This window comes from Molothrus ater, chromosome 3 (genome assembly GCF_012460135.2).
Source record: "Molothrus ater isolate BHLD 08-10-18 breed brown headed cowbird chromosome 3, BPBGC_Mater_1.1, whole genome shotgun sequence".
Lineage (NCBI taxonomy): Eukaryota > Metazoa > Chordata > Aves > Passeriformes > Icteridae > Molothrus > Molothrus ater.
In genome coordinates, this window is record NC_050480.2 from 39883193 (window position 1) to 39902832 (window position 19640).

At 36.0% G+C, this 19640-nt stretch overlaps 1 protein-coding gene across 1 annotated transcript in view; it reads left to right on the forward strand.

Moving 5' to 3' along the window:
• Positions 1 to 19640, forward strand: part of AFDN (afadin, adherens junction formation factor) — a 115500-nt gene that overhangs the window by 76747 nt on the left and 19113 nt on the right. The window contains 6 exon segments of the mRNA XM_036379461.2: positions 15840 to 15905; positions 16080 to 16153; positions 16667 to 16785; positions 17823 to 18017; positions 18283 to 18374; positions 18812 to 19000. Of these exon segments, the coding sequence (XP_036235354.1) occupies positions 15840 to 15905; positions 16080 to 16153; positions 16667 to 16785; positions 17823 to 18017; positions 18283 to 18374; positions 18812 to 19000 (735 nt within the window).

A 19640-nucleotide genomic window follows, 5' to 3' on the forward strand; every position in this document is an offset into this window, starting at 1 on the left:
AGCAGAGAAGGAAGCTTGCATTAAAATGCTGTGCACCTGCTTATTTTTATGATAGAAGTATTACTTTGGGATACTAGGTGTTTGTAAACATGTGTACATTAATATAATTAAAACCAAAATGAAACCTGAAGAGGTGAGTCAAGGAGTATATGAAAGTGTTGGGTCCCTGGAGAACCCTCTGTTGGATCATCTTCCCACATAGAGACAGGTAAAATATTTGAGTGCATTACTTCTTTCACTTTCTAATCACAACTACTCATACTTTATTTAATTAGAAGTTTTAAAGGCCTGCTAGGAGTGCCAGAGAGAGCAGAAATTCAGTGCATCACCTAATTCACCTCACTTTGGTGTTATCTGAGGCAGGACAGTCCCTCTGAGCAAATATGCACTAAGTGCATATGCTATATGCAAGCATAGCAGAGAAAACAGGTTTACTTATGAAACAGCTGTTAGCTTCCAGAGCACTGTAAACAGTGTTGTGCTTGTTTGGGTTTTGTTTTGTTTTTTATAAATTGAGAAAATACCTAACAGCAATTCTTAAACTGAATGCTTTAAAACAATTTTTATTTTTATTTAAAATTAAAGTGTATAGCTTCATATCTGATCCAGAAGAATAACTTCCTGTTCTGCCCTTTGGTACATATTGCATGTTTTCTTACAGTAATACTCTGTAGCTTTATTAGCAATAGCTTTTGTAATGGAATATGGAAATGTAGTTGGTAGGAGTGGTCGTGCATAGGGAATGGGGAACAGTGTTGCTTTTTGAGGTTGTGTGCAGACTTTGGTTGCTCTAACCCTGAAAGATGTTTTGATGTTAAAAGCTGCCAGACTCCCAACCACATTGTGGTTAAGTTTTTATGAAATCCAGATGATTTGGAAGCTGCGTGTGCATGCAGTTTACTTTAAAAATATATCACTTTTTTTGGGGCTTTCACATGTGACTTCTTAGCCATCTGTGGGCCAGCACATTACTTCCTGTTTAATTTGGAGGTTTTTTGTCTTTAGTACAAAAGGGCTCCCTTTTTGTTTTTTCTAGCAGTTTTCAGAGTTTAATAAAGCCTCTAAAGTAAATGGAAGTCAGAACAGCATAACTGATTACGTAAGAGTCTGAATATTGTATTGGTTATAGCTGGTGTTGATAAATGCTACACTGTGTCATAGCATCGAGCTCCGAGTTATCTCGATGGGTATCTTGGAAAATCCAGCAGACTAGAGCTGGTGGTTGCTGTTGAGGGCTGGAAGAGAAGTGGAGAATTGTTTTTTTTCTTTCAAGGATCTGTAGTCCCGGAGATCAAAATGTGGTTTTCTGTTGTTGGAAGAACAGAATCCATGGTAAGTCCGTTCAGGTTTCTGTTGGGACTGTTTTTCTCTGAAGTTTTACTATCCCTGTACTTTTTCCTGCTCTCTTGCCTGTTTAAACCTGCCAGTAGTTATTTGTTCACGTAGCAACTATGTAATACAGCATGCAGTTAAATATAGTCAGATGTTAGTAGCTAACTTTCTAAAATCTAGAAAGAAAAAAACTAATTTTATAGCTTCCTCTTCATATGAAATTTGTGGAAGTGACTATTAATATTTTAAGTTTCAGGTGTGATAACTACTGTTTTACTGTGCCAGAGCATTAATAGCATGACCTGTGATCTGTTTACTTGTCATATTAGTTGGCTTTAATTCAGGTTCCTCTAAAAGTCTGTTTTCCTCTTAAAAAATCTTAGTGGAATAATTAAAATCAATGTCCCAAGCAGTGTAAGATTTTTAATACTCTCTAGACCCTTCTGAAAAGATGAGAACATTCAAATTTGTTGCAGTTAGGGTGTCTTATTGAACAAGTTCGCAGAGGAGAGGCATTTAAATTCTGTTTAGATTCCTACTGCACGAAAGAAAGGATTCCCATGTCCTGCAGGAAGTTTTGTTGATTAATCTTTGCATGTTGGTTATACTCATTAGTATATTGTGATTTAGTTCTTTAAAGTATGGCGCACTTCTACTTCTTGTCCAGTCACCTTGTAGTAGTATCAACAGAAAAAGTTACCTTAAGATATATACAAGGACCTTAAAATGCATATGTATGTGGCCCCACTGGCACATAAATCAGAGTGTATTTTCTAGGATTTTTTAGCAGGTAGTCTGACTAAGTAGTGCTTACTGAAATAGTGTGAGAGGTGATAAGGTGTTTCTTTTTTGATAGAAGCATTTTAAACATGAGTATGACAGTTCAGCAGTATTACTGTTCTAAAAACAAATTTGTAACATCTTACCCAGAAATAATTTGCATTATTTGGCAACCTTGTTTGTTCTTAAGGATAAGTTAAATGATTCTAAGTTGCTTTAATTTCTAAACCACTGTTTGTCATTTTATATTTAGCAGTCAGTTCAAGGTGTTAAATTTAAGGAGGGTTTGAGTCTACAGGAATATCAATTTTAAAATAAAATTTTTATGAAGGTTTTTCCGACAAATATCTTGTAGGAGATCCATGTAGAAGGAACAGGTTTAAACATGATTTTAATTATTGTTTCCCAAAATTGAAAATTATGCTTATAGTTAATTATACTGGTAATAATGTACAAATGTGGATCTAGCTTGTCCTTGCAAATACAGACAGTTGATAGGATTTTTTTTACTTTCTCAGCTTTTTACAGGTTTTAGGTCTTAAGATTTCAAATACCTCAGCATTTAAAGCCTTCCTGTGACTGTGTTTTCTAAGCATTTAAGGAAATTTTCTGGCCTTTCCTCCCAGCATGAATTAATTGAAATGTTTCTGTAATAAGATTTAAAATTTTGTGGAGGTGCTTTTTTATTAGTTTTATTCTTTTTTTTTTTTTTAGTGTTCAGTACTAAACTGCTAAACTAAACTACTGGTGTTGCCTTAACAGGCTTCTTAGGAGGACTTTAGGGAAAAAATACAGTGTATAATTCTTGTTTTCAGAACAGATTTCTCAGTCTCATAGAAATAAAATAGTATGTAGGTTGCCAGATTAGTTTTTATAATGAACAAATAAGTAGCTGTGTGTTAGCAATTTGCTTGGATTTTGTTGATTCCTAGCTTCCAGCAGAGTTTTTGCTTACATTTTGGTGCCCTGGAGATGTTGTACAAAATTTTTTAATGCTTTTATGTACTGTGTAAAATCTGAAGGTTACACTGTCACAATGTGATTTTTCTTCTCAGTAGCTGTGAGACCTCAGCTCTGCTTAAGTGGAGTGGTTTTGTCTTATTTATTCACTGGTATTTAGATTGATACTGCAAATAGGTGACCCAGACATGTATTTTAGGCCTTCTGAAAGAAAGTGAGTTTTAAAATTCATGTGCCATTTCCTCATTGCACTAATACCCTGTATGTGTGTATGCAGCCTCTTAGCGTGCCTGCTAAAATTGTAGCGCACATACACTGTAGTTAGAATTCCTGTACCAGGCTTCTTTAAATTCTGGCATTCTAATAACTTTGAAAATTCTGTTTAGATACATGTTAATACAGCTTTTCTTTTTTTTTCCTATTAATGGAAAAAAACTTTTGGAATTTAGTAAGTTCTGTGTTGACTTTTTGCTGTATGAGTAATACTCTCAGTTGGAGTAGGAATTTAGGTGCTTAATAGTATGTGTTAGTGTACACACTGATCCAGGATTATTTTGTATATCTGAAACTGCAGAGCCTGCATTATGTGGAAGTTAATGCTCTGGGGTTTTTTGGGTTGTAATTTATCCTTAGCTATAAAGGCAAGTGCCGTTTGTTTGAAAAAGTGCAGAGATACAAGGTGGTTTTTTTTCCAAAATAAATTGCCTAGTATGTCTTGCCTGTGAAGCCTAATGCAGACATAATTAAGCTGAACCATAGGATCAGAATTTACTTACCGAGGAAGACCATCACAGAATCTGCAGCACAACTTGTAGATTCATACATAACTCTGAGTATTATTAGTGTGTCAGTGCTCATGCAGTATTTATAGCAAATGTACGTGAAAAAGTTAACCCTTGTCTGGTGAAATAGAGCTCAAGCAATATATTTTCCTTGAGCTCAGTGAAAGGTTTTTTCTTTGAAACAAAAGAGAAGTGGAATCAAACAGGCTCATGTATTTAATTTCTTCTTTTTTTAATTAAGAGTGCCTTTAATGCATTTCTAGTATATTACATTAAGTTACAGCATTTATAATAATAAAGAAGATGACTTTTTCCTGAAGGATTAAGACAGACTAATTAACAAAATTTGCTTAGTCTTTTACAAATGTTGTATATGAAACCTTTTGCATTTACTTACCACTTTTCCCATTTCTTGAGAGTAAGAGTAAAGTAAAGTAAGTTTGGAACTGTTGCATACTTGATTCCAATCTTAGGATTGAATGTTAGGTCAGTTACATTCCTGGAGTGTGAGAGGAATTATGCTGTTGTAAATTTATGTATTTCTGTTTAGCACAGAAGATGCTAGAGCTCTTTGTGTCAGTGTACCTGCTTTCCATGCTGAACACTGTTAAAATCCCCATACAACCACATATGCACGAGAGTACAGTAAAGGATAATTTATTAATGCCATTTCAGGACATCCACTTCAGAACATCCTGGGTTGTCCTGTGAGAAGCACATTTCAAAGACGAGAGTATATTCACTTGCTTGCTTTGTGTGCAAGTCAATCTTGATTGCAAACATTCTTTTATTAAAAAGTAACATGTAACCCTTATTCCATTAAAAATAACAACAAAACTCTTCAGTCTTTTCTCTTTACTCCCTTAGAGATTTCTTATAAGTAGAGCATCCAGACACACCAGACATAAAGTTTCTAGGTTGTTGGATGTGTCAGATGTTGGGTGTACTGCTGCCAATCTGCCTTTCTTTTCCTTTGTGTATTAAGGCACTTCTCATCTGTTTTTCCCACTCAGTGCATTTTAAAGCTGCTGTGGAATTGGTCATAGCAGTTAAATGCCTAGTATCTTTACCTGTTGAATAATATTGATTTTCACCAAAGTTTTGGTGATAACCTTGTGCTTGTTTTGTTTAATTGGAAATATTTTGTTTGGTTTGTTTGATTGGAAATATTTTGGTTTGTTTAATTGGAAATATTTTGCCCACTTGTGACTGTACTTTTTCTTGCTCCAGAAACATTTGGGTTTTAGCCCCCAACATGGAGGAGTATGTGAGAGGGGAAAGCAGAAGTATGTTGTATGTAGAGCATGGGTCAGTTTTAAAATTCTTTTTGAGTCAGGGTACAACATGACTCAGTGCAGCTGTAACTAACCACAGCTAACAGATCAGTTTTAGATACAGTAGGCTGGTTCACCTCATTTCTATTTGAAAAGTATTTTCTCTAATGATGACAGATTTCTGAAGTGTCTGCATTGGTCTTGAGACAACACAGACCTTAGCTCTCTCTGACAAAGTGGGCTTTTTCTGATTTTCAAGTCCAGAAAAGTTTGCACTTGCTAGAGGTGGGACCAGTAGCTACAAAGTTGGCCTTTCTCTGTCTCTGAGCCTGCAGCAAGTAGTTCAGTGAGTCTTAGACTTAGTATATTTAGTACCTAATGAAGATTAAAATTTTTACTCATCCAGATATAACCTAAGGAACACATGCAGCTTTATGGAATGTGAGTGGGTGGGTGGTCAAAAACCTTTGCTTTTGCCTCCTAGAGAATGAATTTGTAAATTTGCTGCATAGTTTAGTAAACTGTTATTTTTTAAAATGCTTACAAGCTTGGGTTATTTAATTGCTTCTAGATGAATTACTTTCCAAGGCAGTCAGAATGAGACTTGATTCTGTTCCATAGACTTGCTTTTAAGGATGTTTATTACAACTTGCAGAGAGCTTCTGTGGAAGCTTAAGAATCTGGAATCAGGAATTAGCCTTGATAAAAATCAGTGAAATCTACTCTGGGTGTAGGCAGATAAAAGGCATGATAGCTGGTATCAGGCTTGATAAGCTACATTTCTATGCTATTTTCTTTAAACACATGTTATTTGCAGTTGATTTGTTGGGTATTAAACTGTTTAATTTTTAATGTTTTGACACATAGTCTTGGTATCTGAAGCCACTTAAATTGGAGTATTACTTAAAAAGGTTGGTGACTGTATGACACTTTTGTGGATTCAAAGTATAGTTGGAGAGGGAAGATACTTCCAGTTCAGTACTACTTTTTCATTTTACTGTTTATGTGAAATGTGAAACCATTTACATGTATATGTACTTAAGACAAAAATGTACATTTCTATATTGAAAGATCATTAGGAAGACATTCTGACATTTTATGGAAATTAAAACTTTCTTTATATTAAAACATCTAACATTTTAAAAAAATTGTTATTGAAGGGTATGTTTTTAATCAGGTATGATTTTACCAGACTTCATTGGAAGCTGTTCATTGCTTTAGTTTTATCAGAGTGATAAAGTATATGAAGCTCAACGGGTGTGGGCAAAAGAGGCTTCAGAACAAGTAATGACAAGACCTTCCTGTTAATTGTCTGGAGCAGCACCGGTTTGGTTAGGTGCTCCACTGCAGATCTGCTCTGCAGATGCATAGTTTTTCCTTAATTACTTAATACAAATCTTCTGTTATTTTTAACAACTGATTTTATAATAGTTTTATAAAAACAAAACTGTTTTTATAATAGTTTTTGTAGTTCTAGTTCTCATGATAGGTATTGAAATAACCAGGTCATTTTACAGGTCTCCTAAAACTGCAGGAATATTGCTAACCTCACAGAAAGTACAGCTGGTTTGTGATCCACCTATGTTGGGTGGGGATGTGTGGGCATGGGAGTGGTTCAGCTGTTAAGAGGTTAGCACCTGGTCAACAAGTGGACCTTCACTCCCTCTCATTCTTTACACTGGGATGCTGGTGGGGCTGTGTGGTGTCTCAGCACCTCCAAGCCATCATTCTGCACGTGGCAGGTCCTCATGAGCGTGTCACAGCATGGGTGGCTCACCTGGGAATGAAGCTGCATGTTGATTCTCACTAGAAGGAGCTGGCTGTTGTTTTCACCATGCCTTTATGGCTGCTTGTCCTGGCAAATACCAAATGGGAAGGAGGAGCAAGCAGAATTTCTTCTACCTGCTTTTAATGTTTCTGTGGTGACTCACCAGCTCATGGATAGCTGTGCTGCTGCCATTAGGAAGTCTGTTGGATATTCCTGTTAACTCAAACTGTGACTTTTCTATACAGTTGCACTGTATGGTGTTTTCTGGTTTAATGGCCAATAGAATATATGTCAGACAAAGTTCCCTGTGTCTGCTACTGTCAAGGAAGTCTTATAAAACTCATCTTGAGACTAGCAATAAAATCTGTTCTCCTTAACTTTTCTGATTAAATCTGTCATGTTTATTAATTTGTTACTGTGGTACTTTTGTACATCCTCAATTTTACATCCTCCTGATGTAGGAGTAGCAATTTCTTTTTTTAGATCACTGTAGTTTATCTTGTTCTTGTCTTCATTAGTCTGAATATTCTATAGAAGTAGCTGTAATGGTTTGTTTTGGTCACGTATTCTTTAATGCTGCCTCTTTTATTTCTACAGTTTTCATAGTGATACTTTTAAGCAAATGCAGTATTTTGGGGACAATCCTTTCAGATTTTGAAAGGAGGGGCTTGCAAAGTAATCCTAATTGTGCAAACAATTATAGGCTACTGTGTACTAATATATTAAAAATGGATGTGATGGGAAAGGACTTGTTTCTTGTTAGGCTATCTCAAAAACTTAAGTTAGATTCCATTATCCAGCTTGGTCCTTCGGCTTCTTTAATATGACAGAATTTTTGTAATTTTTAAGGAGAAAATTGTACCAGGCTTAAAAGAGGCGAATACCCTCTTGGACAACAGGTATGAAATCTTTGTATAGCATTGTTTCAGCTGAGCTTTTTTTTTTTTTTTAATGCATTAAATTGACTTGGCTCTGTTGTATCAAGTTAGTTTTTCTTCCATCCTCCTGCTCTCAGTGAATTTGTAGTTTTTTGGGGGGTTTTTTGAGATTGAAGTCTTTGACTTGAAGAATGAAAATCCTATAAACTGGGGGGAGGTTGTTTATTTTCTTCATCTTTCAGGTTCTGTTTTAGTGAGGTACTGTAGTGGTTAGTTGTTTGCTCCCCGGCCCTGTGTCAGTGCCATCTTAAATATATCAGCATTATAGAGACTGAAGTTGTGCTGATCAGAGGTGCCAAAATTGGGTCTTTAGCTCCTATGGATTGCCATAGGTACATGAGTTCTCGGAACTCTTCTAATCTTTCAGGCCCTACAGGAAAGCAATTCAGTTAATTTATTTGTTTGTTTGTTCAATAAATTCTTTACTGAATTTCTTTATGAAAGGTGATATGGCCTGAGATCCAGCTCAGGTTTTCCAGTTATCCTACTGCCTTTTAGAAGACAATTGTAAGTGAAAGTTTACAGAGTCTTCATTACGTCTTAATTTTCCAAATATGAGTACTTAGCAAGCACTTTTCCTGCATTAGTTGAGAAGAATATATTATGTATCCATGTATAAGAGCACATTTGTCAGAATATACCAATGTTATTTATCTATGTTAAAAAAAAGTTTTCTCTTAGGTGAGATTTTAATGTCGACTTTAATTGTTGGATTTTAATGGGCTTTTGTTGGCTTCAGTCTGTCTGAATTCATTCATCTCCATGATAAATAGTAGTGTTTTTTTAAAAAGAACTGGAAGCTCTTGCTGCAGTTCCAGCTGGTTAGCTGTTCTCTGCTCCAGTCTTTGGTCATATATTCAAGTGAAGTTAGATTTGTATGGACTTTGCAACTCATGGCCTGTGACCAGTACTAATAGAAAACTCAACAGTCATCATCAGCCAGATGCCTATTAAACCCTCTCTGTGTTTTATTTCCTTGCTTTTTATTTTCCTTTGGTTGTAATTTCAGACTCCATCTTGTAAGATTTTTCTAAACATGTTTTTGTTCTGTGGTAAGAACTATTTCAAACTAGCCTGCCTTGTAAAAAATAGAGCTACTCCACTTTTCTAAAGGGTTCCCTATCTTCCTTCAGTCCAACTTTAAATATTGTCACACCCTGTACAGGGCCACACAGATGAGATAAAGGTAGGTCTAAGGAAAGTAGAACTCCCAGTGAATTTTAATCTCTGGATTTATTGATAGTGTTTCTTACCTCAGTTTTTCATTTATCCTCTTGACTTGTAGCTCCATTTAGTCTATCAGTAAGGGAGGACTCCTTGTTTATTTTGTTATTACATGGTTTATGTGGTAGTTTGGTCACTTAAACATTTTCCCATAGATTTTCTTCATTTAGGTTTAGAATAATGACCCAAGTTACTCTTCTAGCAGACATCTTTATGCAGAAGTGTCCTGTCTTTATTTTTACCTCCCAAGCAGGATTAGAAAATCTTTTAGAGTTCTAGTTATTAAAATTCCAGTTAAATTGAAAAGTTGTCCTTTGTCATAGCATTCCAACCTGTAAACCACAGCAAATTTAGGATTAATTATTCTCATACTCTGACTAAACTCCCAAGCGCAATGTGTTAACATCTTTCAACTTGTGCTCTTTTAAAACATTTAATTACTTCTTAAGATAAGTGTGAGATGATTAGAAAATCGTTATACAGGTGTTGTATCTCATGCAAATGTGTGGCTTCATCTTGGATACTGGATTTAATAGCTTGCCTCAGTTTCCCCCATGTGTTGGCTTTATGGATCTTAAAGATGAATAAGCCCCAAGCATGGAGAAGATTATTTTCAAGAATCTTTTCATGCTTGGCCTCAGAGATATAATAAAGCTCTCTGGAAAAAGAGGAGGGCAGGAACATAACATTTTTATCCCATTGTGCAATTACATGAGTAAAAGCGCATTGTGCTTTTTAGCCAGATGCATTTTCGTCAGTTCTACATGTGTCATTCATCTCCATCCCTTGCTAAAGTTAGGAAATTTTTAACATTTAGAAGGGGAATGGATGGGACTTGGCAAAATTGGAAAGTGTGTTTTCAGTGCATTTGCCATGGAGGCATTCAAAAGCTTAAAAATGAAGACATTTTCCACTATGTACTTCACTTCTCTGTGTGGGAACCTGCATGTATGTGGGTGTTTGTTTTGCAATTGTTTGGGGGCTCAGCTCCCACTAGAATACGGTTGTTTGGAGGCACTGCACAGAGCTGCTTGAAAAGTTAATAGGTGAGCCATAGTAAGATTTAGGAATTTCAAATGGTTTAAGTTGTTGGGTTGAAAATAACATTATTCACAAAATAAAGGAATTGACCTCCCTTAATGATTCAGGCCCCTCCTAGCAACCTCCTTTCCTGCACTGTTATGAACAAGTCATGCTGTGCTGTAAACAATTTAGGGAAGCTGATTAAGTTGAAAACAAAGCTTGTATTTGGGAGGAGGGGAACTGGAGACAGGGATCAGCTGAGTCTCTAGCCAGGTCTGTCATGGGACCTGCCACAACACAGTAGTGCTTGCACAGCTCCAAGTGTGAGACAGCATGGGAGCAGACAGGTGGGTTTCTTCCTGACACTGTATAAGTACACTGCTACTGTCACTGTAATTAATTTATTATTAGGGGATTTCTAAAATCCTGAAATGTGTGGAGAGTGCTTCATTGCTGGCCTCCAAACTAGTTCTCTCGGCTTTATGCGCTTTATTTGTGTATAAAGGTTTTTGTGTATTGATTATTTAACTGGATTGTAAAAGCACAGAATGGAAGTGTTTCTCATATTGCAGCTTAGGTCTGATGTACATCAGGTATGAGCATTTGTAAATACCATATTCCCTTCTTCAGTCCCCACTTCACTATTTGTTGAATTCTGCTCAGCTAATATCTTCCTTGTGGAACTTCTTTTCCCCATGGGACCTGTTTTGGCTATGCATTGTAAAAGTAGGTATCACTTAGAAGTCCTCAGAGTTGTATTATACTCAGTTCAGTTCAAGAATATTGTCACCCAGGTGAACTGAAGCAGCACTAGCAGTTTATTGGGTTTTTTTCCTTAAATTATTACGTAAAGGGGAGGATTTCCCAAATTTTTCCTTCAAAGGGTATCTTTTACTTTCTGCAAGGATAATGAGAAGAAGTTGCATCAAGTGTGAAAGAAAATGGGTAGATTGGTAGCACTAGAAAGTGTGGTACAGCGGATGAGGCTTTTTAAAATATAGAATATCTTACATTATTTTTTGAAAAATCCTTGAAAAGGTTTTCGTGATTTTGTATTTGGTTATGTATATTTGAGAAAATATGCTGTAGGTTTCAGTATGTTAATCTTGGGGAAAGGGAATACGCCATCTCTTTATGCTTATTGCATTCTTGCTTTCCACAGTCATCTGACTCCTTTACAGTTGTGTTCTTCTGTTTGGACTAAAGGCCATATGGATGCACATGTTTCTGGTATTAAAGATTGGAGAAAATAAAATGAAGTGAAAAGAAGGTTTATCATACTTTTGTTACTGATACATACGTGTTATTGCTCTATTTGTGGGGGAATAGTTTTAATGATGTTGACTTTCACATTCCTTTGAAAGAAAAGCAGTTTAATAAGTAGTTTACCAAGAAATCTGTTTAATTGTGAAGCCTTAAATGAAAACAGGAAAACCCATGTGGAGCATATGAGAATTTTATTCACTTTGGAGTTTAGTATGGCTGACTACATATTAAGAACCTTTTTATGTTTCTAAAAATTGTATATTTTCTTCTAATGCAGCCTTCTGGAAGGTAGAAACAAAGCAAAATCAAGTCTATTTCAATAGAAATTAGGAATTTGGATTCAAGTTACCGTAAAGCTTAGGGTGAAAGTTGAAGGGAAGGTGATGAGTTGATTTTAAGGTATTTAGTGAGAAGTCTTCCCAAGCTTGTACAAGTGTATCATTAGAAACATGTTAAATGACATGTGAATTAGAGGAGAAGCTCGCTGGTCCTGATAAGAGATGAGTAAATGTGGTAACTGATAGAGATTTTCTTGTCATGTAATCTGAACAGAGATTTATTTTTAAGTAATTTTTATGCTTTCAAAATGCATTATTTTTGTATTTAAGTGAGATAACTTGGAGCTAATACATCTGCTCATAACTTCCTTTAAAAGAACAGGAAAGAGATTGACAAACTGTATAGATATCATAAAAACATTAGAAAAGAAGCAATGAGGAGTAAAATGCCATCTCCTTTGAATCATAATGAAGAATTACTGTCAGGGTTATAGGCGCAGTTAAAGCAAAAATCTGACTGATATGGTATCTTCTAGCTGTGGTGCCTTTAGCCAAAGAACATAACAAAAGTGTAAGATCTTTCTCTCCTGTGAAGAAAGGGTGGGAGAATTGGGATTGTTCAGCCAGAAGTAAAAACCCCAGAGTAGCCTAAATGTGGCCTTCCAATACCTAAAGGGTGCCAGCCAGCCAGCTGCAGAGGGACTTGTTAGAAGAGTAAGACAAGGGGGGATGGCTTTAAACTGAATAAGAGTAAGTTTAGATTAGATGGTCAGAAGAAGTTCTTTACTGTGAGAGTGGTGATGGATTTGAACTGGTTACTCAGCTAAGTGGTGGATGCCCCATCCCTGGAAGTATTCAAGGCCATGCTGAATGGGGCTCGGAGCAACTCGCTCTAGTGGAAGGTGTCCCTGTCTGTGTAAAGGGGGTTGGAGCTAGATGATCTTTAAGGTTCTTTTCAACCCCGACTATTCTGTGGTTCATCCTGGTTTTTAGCTTTCTGTAATTTCAGAGTGCCTTGTATCTGTTTGGGGGAGGGGGGGGTTTATGTTGTTTGGTTGGTTGGTTTTTTTCCCTAAAGCCTCAAAGAGCTCTACCGAGAATCTTGGCTTCTGTTTACACTTTGGCACCTCTCAGCAGTCTTGTTCCTGGCTGTTTCCCAATTTAATTATGAAATCCTATGGAAAATGTTTTGCAGGGTGGAGGTTGGTTGCATTTTGTTTGTGTTTTACTATTTAAAGCATTCTAGATGTGATAGGAGAAGTAAGAACGTGTTTTCTACTGGCTGATCAGAGAGATGATAAATAATTATATCAGTGCAACTCATAATCCCAATGGCCTTCAGTTCCTTGATTGTTGCTGAGCTGAGGAGCCAATTTGTCTGCTTAGTTGGTTCTCTCAAGAAAGGTATTCCATGTTTCTGATGAGTCTGTTAGTGTCATTTTGTAAGGGAGTAATCAGAATTATAAGCAGTTTTCTAAATGTGACCCTTTTAGATTTTTAGTGACCATGGTGGTTTTTGCTTTGTTCTTTTCTATTCTGCTGGCTTCCAGATTTCTGAGCTGATATAAGATGGCTCTGGAAACAGTGACTAAACTTCAGAAGTTAAAGTCAGTTTAGAAACCATTCTTTATGGTATTTGTGCAATTGAAAATGTTTATTTCATCATTATCTGCAATCCAATATAAGCCACTTATCATGGGCTTATACAGAAGGTTTCAAGTTTGTTTAATGTGCCTAAGAGTTGTAATCAAGCATGACAAAGGTGATGTATATGGATGAATGTAGCGTCTAATGCAATAAATGAGTACCAGAGTTGTGTGATTAATTGTGTGCTGTTTTAAGTGGCAGTGCTCTTCCAAAGGTTTGCTTGTTTTTACCTAATCATGGTATGAGACAGATCTTTGTCTGAATTTCTGGACGTAAGGGGAAGAGATTCCTGCTAGCATCCTTTGAAGTTAGTTCTGAATAAAAACGCTGTCAATTCCAGGTGGCTTAAGAGGAATCTGATTATCCTTGGTCAGTGTGGCCTCCAAAAAAAGCTGGTGTTTGATTCCTGCAATGACAGATGTGATGCATGAGGTTACAACTCAAGGGTGGGTGGGTGAGTTGCTGTTGATTATTTTGCCCTTTGGAATTCAAGGTTCTTGCCTTCAGGTATGCTTAGTGGCTGGAGGCATAGGAAGGGACATATAAACACTGTCATTTAATTTTCAGTTCCCAGCTAGGAAAGGTGGTAACTGGTTCTGCCAACAGTGCCCTGGTGGGAACCAGCACCTTAGAAGGTTGAAACATTACATCACATTTGAACCAGTGAAGTACATCTTCACCCCATTACTGCTCCAGTGTTCAGCATCAGGTGATCCATCTGCAGCTCTTGGTTTTGACTTACTTGATGAATCTTCTATTTGGTACATTTAGTTACATTACTATTATTTGCCCTTTTTTTGGAACACGTAGGAGCATGGTAAACAGCGCATACATTTAGGGCTCCTCTGCAAAGTTCTGTTCCTTGTGAAAACTAACAACTTTTGATTCATTATTGAACCTGTTATTAATACACAAGGACAGGTTCTTTCTTATTGCGTGTCACCTTGAAGTCTTGAAGAACTCCTGCTAAAAGATCTTGTGATGTCCATCTTGGAAGTCTAGGTGTTCAGCTAGATCATCCTTCCTCATATGCATCTTGGTTCCTCGGGGGAAAAACAAAGAGATTTGTGAAGCATGATTTCATTTTCCATTACATATATCTAGCTATCTTCTGACTTGTTTTCTCATAACTTTAGCCAATTTTCCTGGTATAAAGTTAAAATTATTCTGCAGTTACAGCAGTGTTTCTTTAGAGCCTTAAAAAAAAAAAAAAACCAAAAAGAAACTGAACTCTCTTAATTTCTTTGTATTCTTTCTAGACAAAGAAAGTATCTGTATTTCAGCTATTTTTTGCATTTTTCCTTTCTATCCATAAGTATGACTTAAGCAATTATTAGGAAAATTTGGACACGTCAAATGCTAATCTGGAATCATAAGACTTGAAGGAATTATTTTTCTGCGTCTTTCGTGTAAACATTTGGGATTAACCTAAGACTTAATGAAAATAGGTCTTTCACTTGTGTAGAAAACCATGTCTGTGTAACACTAGCTTTGGAATAATCTTCACCTTGGTTCTTATTTTACTCTATTAAAACAATGGGAGCAATGCATGCTTTTGGTGCCAAAACAAAAGAGTTGCAAAGGAGGAGGGAAAAAAGGGAGTAAGCTGTATGTTCAACATCAAAGCAACTTGGGGGGTTGTACTAGAAAAATGATGTTACAATTAAGTCTGTGCTCTGTTGAAAATGTCTTTAGCACTCTCCTAAGTGATTTGCAGAGTAAAATGGCACCATTTGCTGAAGTAGATAAATGACAAGTAATAGTCTTACATTATAAGAGACAATGGAAAGGTTTGTGATACTAACATTTGGACTGATTTGTGTGGTGTCTTGTACATTGGAGCATGTGGATGACACAACAGCATGGCTTGAATAGATGCTTCCATTCTTGTATCTTGGTATCTGTCTTGCAATAAGTTCATTGTTAACAATCCTTTCAAAATGTAGCAGAACACTTTTGAGAAAGATGTTTTATGAACAAAATTGCATGGTTTTGCACTAGACTTAAATATTGGCTCTGTCAATTCTAAAATACTTATGTCTGCTTTACTTGTTTATGTAAAGCTAAAGGCACTTTCTGTTCCTTTACACTGGCTCCTTTACAGTCCTAATGAATGTAAAAAAACATTTTTATTCCTTTTTCATATAATCTGCAATTTACATTGTTTCACTGGGGTACAGTGTTCTCTTTAAAAACATAATACGAAGAGTTATAATTAACATGTGTGTAAAAGTGCAAATAAGCATTTTTTTATTAGAAGGAGACTAGAGCAAACTTCTGAAGTATAAGTTTTAGTTAATGTTTTTTTTTATTCCAACTTGCATTAAGACCAAATATTCTTTGCTTCTAACAAAGCTTGCAGTTTTAATAGGCCTACTATTAAATTTTTCATATGACTTTAATTGAATGTAACTCTTCTCTGCATAATTGGTTTTTCTGCAGTTTGAAAATATATAAAAGTAATGAGAAAGTAAAGGTTTACTTAACCATGTAAACTTTTCTAAAGTTTGTGGAGTGCTTAAGAGATCAAATATAAATTAACTAAATTAATGCCTCTTTCTTTGTAGGGTGCTGGTCAAGACAAACTTGGAATATATGTCAAGTCTGTTGTGAAAGGAGGTGCTGCTGATGTGGTCAGTAATATTCTTAATTCATCAATTTCAAAAGTAGTAAGAGCCTTCAGAAATGCTTGAAAATCCTTTGTTTACTAGTTTGTATGATTCACTAGTTTGTGAATGATTGATTGTTTTAGTGGCGATCATGCTAGCATTGACGTATGAATTTGCTTCTCTTGAATACGTATTTAGGATGGTCGTCTGGCCGCGGGGGATCAGTTGCTTAGTGTGGATGGTCGAAGTTTGGTGGGCCTGTCCCAGGAGAGGTACGGAATGCTTTCCTTGGTTGTTTGTGTACAAAGAAAATGTTAGCCTAATAATGTACCAAAATGGGCAGAAGCTCATGATTTTTACACTTTAGGCTTTGTCTTGGTGTCTGATAACTGCCTATGGATAACCTTGGCAACAAATTCAACTGTTTGTGTACTATTTTTCTCTTCTTTTCCTGCAGTATGGGTTATTTATATAAAAGAGATTGTAAGATTGTATTATACTTTTGGATTTTGGTTTTGAACAATCTTTATTTCAGTCTAATTTTAAATACTTTGGCTTCTGACCTTTGAAGCAGAAACTGGGACTAAATAGTACTTGCCAGTAGGTATTGTCTGCGTGCATAAGCCTATCTTCTTGTCATTATATTGTAATTTTTTTCAAAGTTATTTTAAGTATTAATCTGAAAAAGAGTGCTTTGTCAAGCAACAGATTACTGTTAATAAGGGTAACTAAGTAATGCAGTGCCTAATTTAATTTTGTTTTATTTTCTCTGCCTTTTTTTGCAGGGCAGCAGAACTTATGACTAGGACAGGTTCTGTAGTAACACTAGAAGTAGCAAAACAAGGAGCAATTTACCATGGCCTGGCAACCCTGCTTAATCAGCCATCCCCAATGATGCAAAGAGGTAAAGATACTAATATTGATGTTAATAACAGCTTCGTAAGTCTGTCTTCTGCATTCATAAGAATGCAGAAAATATAATCATTTACAGTATCATACCAAGCATTACTATAATATTAAATCAGAAAAGAAATGTAATTGCACAGAAAAAAAGAAATTTCCTTTCTTATCAGAAATTCATCTAGTTTTAAATAGTGCTTGAAATTTTCCTAGTCTAATAATGAATAAATCCTTTGCACATGCACCTTTCAAAAGTTAATTATGCATTTAAACACAATTCTGATTTGAATTAATTTTTGTTTTAACAAATGGAATACAATTAATATAAAGGGCATTAAACTCAATGGCATTTTTTTATCCCTTTTATAAGAGCTTCTCTCCTCTCAGAATATGTCTTCCTTGTAACCACAGAGTGCAGTGTAACTAGTAGGAGAGAAATAAATGGAAACAAAAGCCCTGAAATGTATTTTGCCATTGAATTTTAATTATTTTTTTTAAACTAGAAATGTTGAAATGTATCTTCTTAAGTTTCAGTGTCTGATCATAAGAAGTTCTTGGATGCTTCTCCAATGTTTTATTTTATCATCCTACTTCAGGGTACTAACAAAAGGCATTAAAGTCTAATATAAAATAGTATTGTAAAGGAAACAATTTTGTTAATGAAGACATTTTCTACATACAGTACCAGTATAGGAAAGAATGGGTTAAAAGAACAAATCCTTATTATCACAGTTGACACCACCATCCCAGATGCCATATGTCCCAGTCATCCAGAGACCTCTCAGTATAACATATTTAGTTTTTCCAATTGTTGTGATAGCTTGTCAGAAGTTCTTTTGAAGAATACAGATGGAGGGAATTCTGTACATTTGATAGAAGATTGGGATTACATATTTGAAGAAATAAAGATTTTTAAATCTAGCATTTGCTTTACTGGGAACTTAATTTTTAAATATAAGCTCAAGGTAGCTCTGGTTTGAAAAAAAATACGCTAGGCAGTAGTTAAGGGAAAAGGAGAAACTACATATCCAACTGTTACAGTTTCTGACCGCCGTGGCTCAGGTAAACCCCGACCAAAGAGTGAAGGTTTTGAGCTGTATAACAATTCCACGCAAAATGGATCACCTGAGAGTCCCCAGCTGCCCTGGACGGAGTACAGTGAACCAAAGAAGCTGCCAGGGGATGACAGATTGATGAAGAACAGGGCTGATCATCGTTCCAGTCCCAATGTAGCAAGTAAGAAAAGTTATCCTTCTTTTGGGGATAGATTCCTCCTGCAGTAGTTTTAGAGGCTGTTGTATTCAAAAGGGGGTGACTGTTTTTAAAAATGAATTAAGTTTAAAATACCAGTGTAGTGGTAACATTTGGAGCAAGCTTCTTGCTAGAACTACTTAAAGACAAAATAGTTATTTTGTGAATACTGTTACTTTATTAAGTCTTTATTAAGGCCTGTAAATTATTATTAACAGTCATGTAAATGCTTCCTTTAACTTTCCAACAGATCAGCCTCCAAGCCCTGGGGGAAAGAATGCTTATGCATCTGGAACTACCACCAAAATAACCTCAGTCTCTACTGGAAATCTTTGTACAGAGGTCAGAAATGGCAAGCAAAATGCTGGCTATTAAACTTTCTTTATCTATTAGTAGTGTCAGTGGGCTTGAGTCAAATCAGTGTCTTACTGAACTATTTGACCACCATGCTGTTGCTTGTGACTGGGTGGAGTTTTGCTTATTACAGCTAATGAAAGGTTTGGAAAGTTTTCATTGATTTCATTAAATTTTGTTAATGAAGTTGTCCTTGTGATTTTTAGGTTTGTACAATGTTGCATACTCGCTTTGAGACCATAAAAACATGAGTCATAGCCACAGTTATATTTGATACTAGGCAACCTCTTCATCTCCTGTCCCAGATGAGTAATGCTCTTAGGAGCCAAAAGAAAATATTTGGAAAAAGCATGTTTAGAACAATCTTCAATACAGATCTATGTGATTAGAGAATCCTACCTTGGTTTTTTTTCTCCCTTTTTCAGGAACAGATTCTGCCACCACGACCTGAAGCTTATCCCATCCCAACACAGACCTATACTAGAGAATATTTCACATTTCCAGCTTCAAAGTCGCAGGATCGAATGGGTCCAGCTCAGAGTCAGTGGCCAAGTTATGAAGAAAAACCACAGCTTCAGGCAGAAAGTAATCATTCTATCAATACTACCATGCAGGTGAGAAGTAATTTTTTTTCAGTATGAGGAAAGAAGGAAACTGCTTGCTTTCCATTCCTGGGCTGCTAGAGACTTTTTTCAGAATAGTCAGTTCTCTACAACTATACCATAAGATGGCAACTGTACTTTTGCCAAGGTGGGCTTGAGTTCAGGAACCCTATGGTTTGGGTTTTTTTCCTTCACATTTTGCCTTTCCTCCCCCCCACCCCTTCCTTTCACAGAATTTGTTACCATGTTCTGCAGACCTGTTTTCTGGGATATTTTAATCCCCCTGTTGGAGATAATAGGGGTGTAAGTGGTAGTAGGGTTCATCATGTAAAATGTTCTGTGGCTTTCTGAAAAGCAAACTAAATCTCCATTCTTCCAAGAAGGTTTATGTGGAAAATTGTTTGCCTGAAGGGTGTGTTATTTAAATGATAAAGTATTAAAATTGAAATAAAACAGTTCTTAAGACCTATCAAGGTGTTCACTGAAACACATTCCCTGTTCCTAGTTAAAAAAAGAAATGTATAATTTCAAATCATATCTATTATCAAAGTGTGGATACATCTTGACATCTTGACATGGAATGAATTTACACCCAGTGTACTTTTAGAAATTCAAACACAGTGCTGTTCTGCTCCTTGTAGTGAGAACTTCA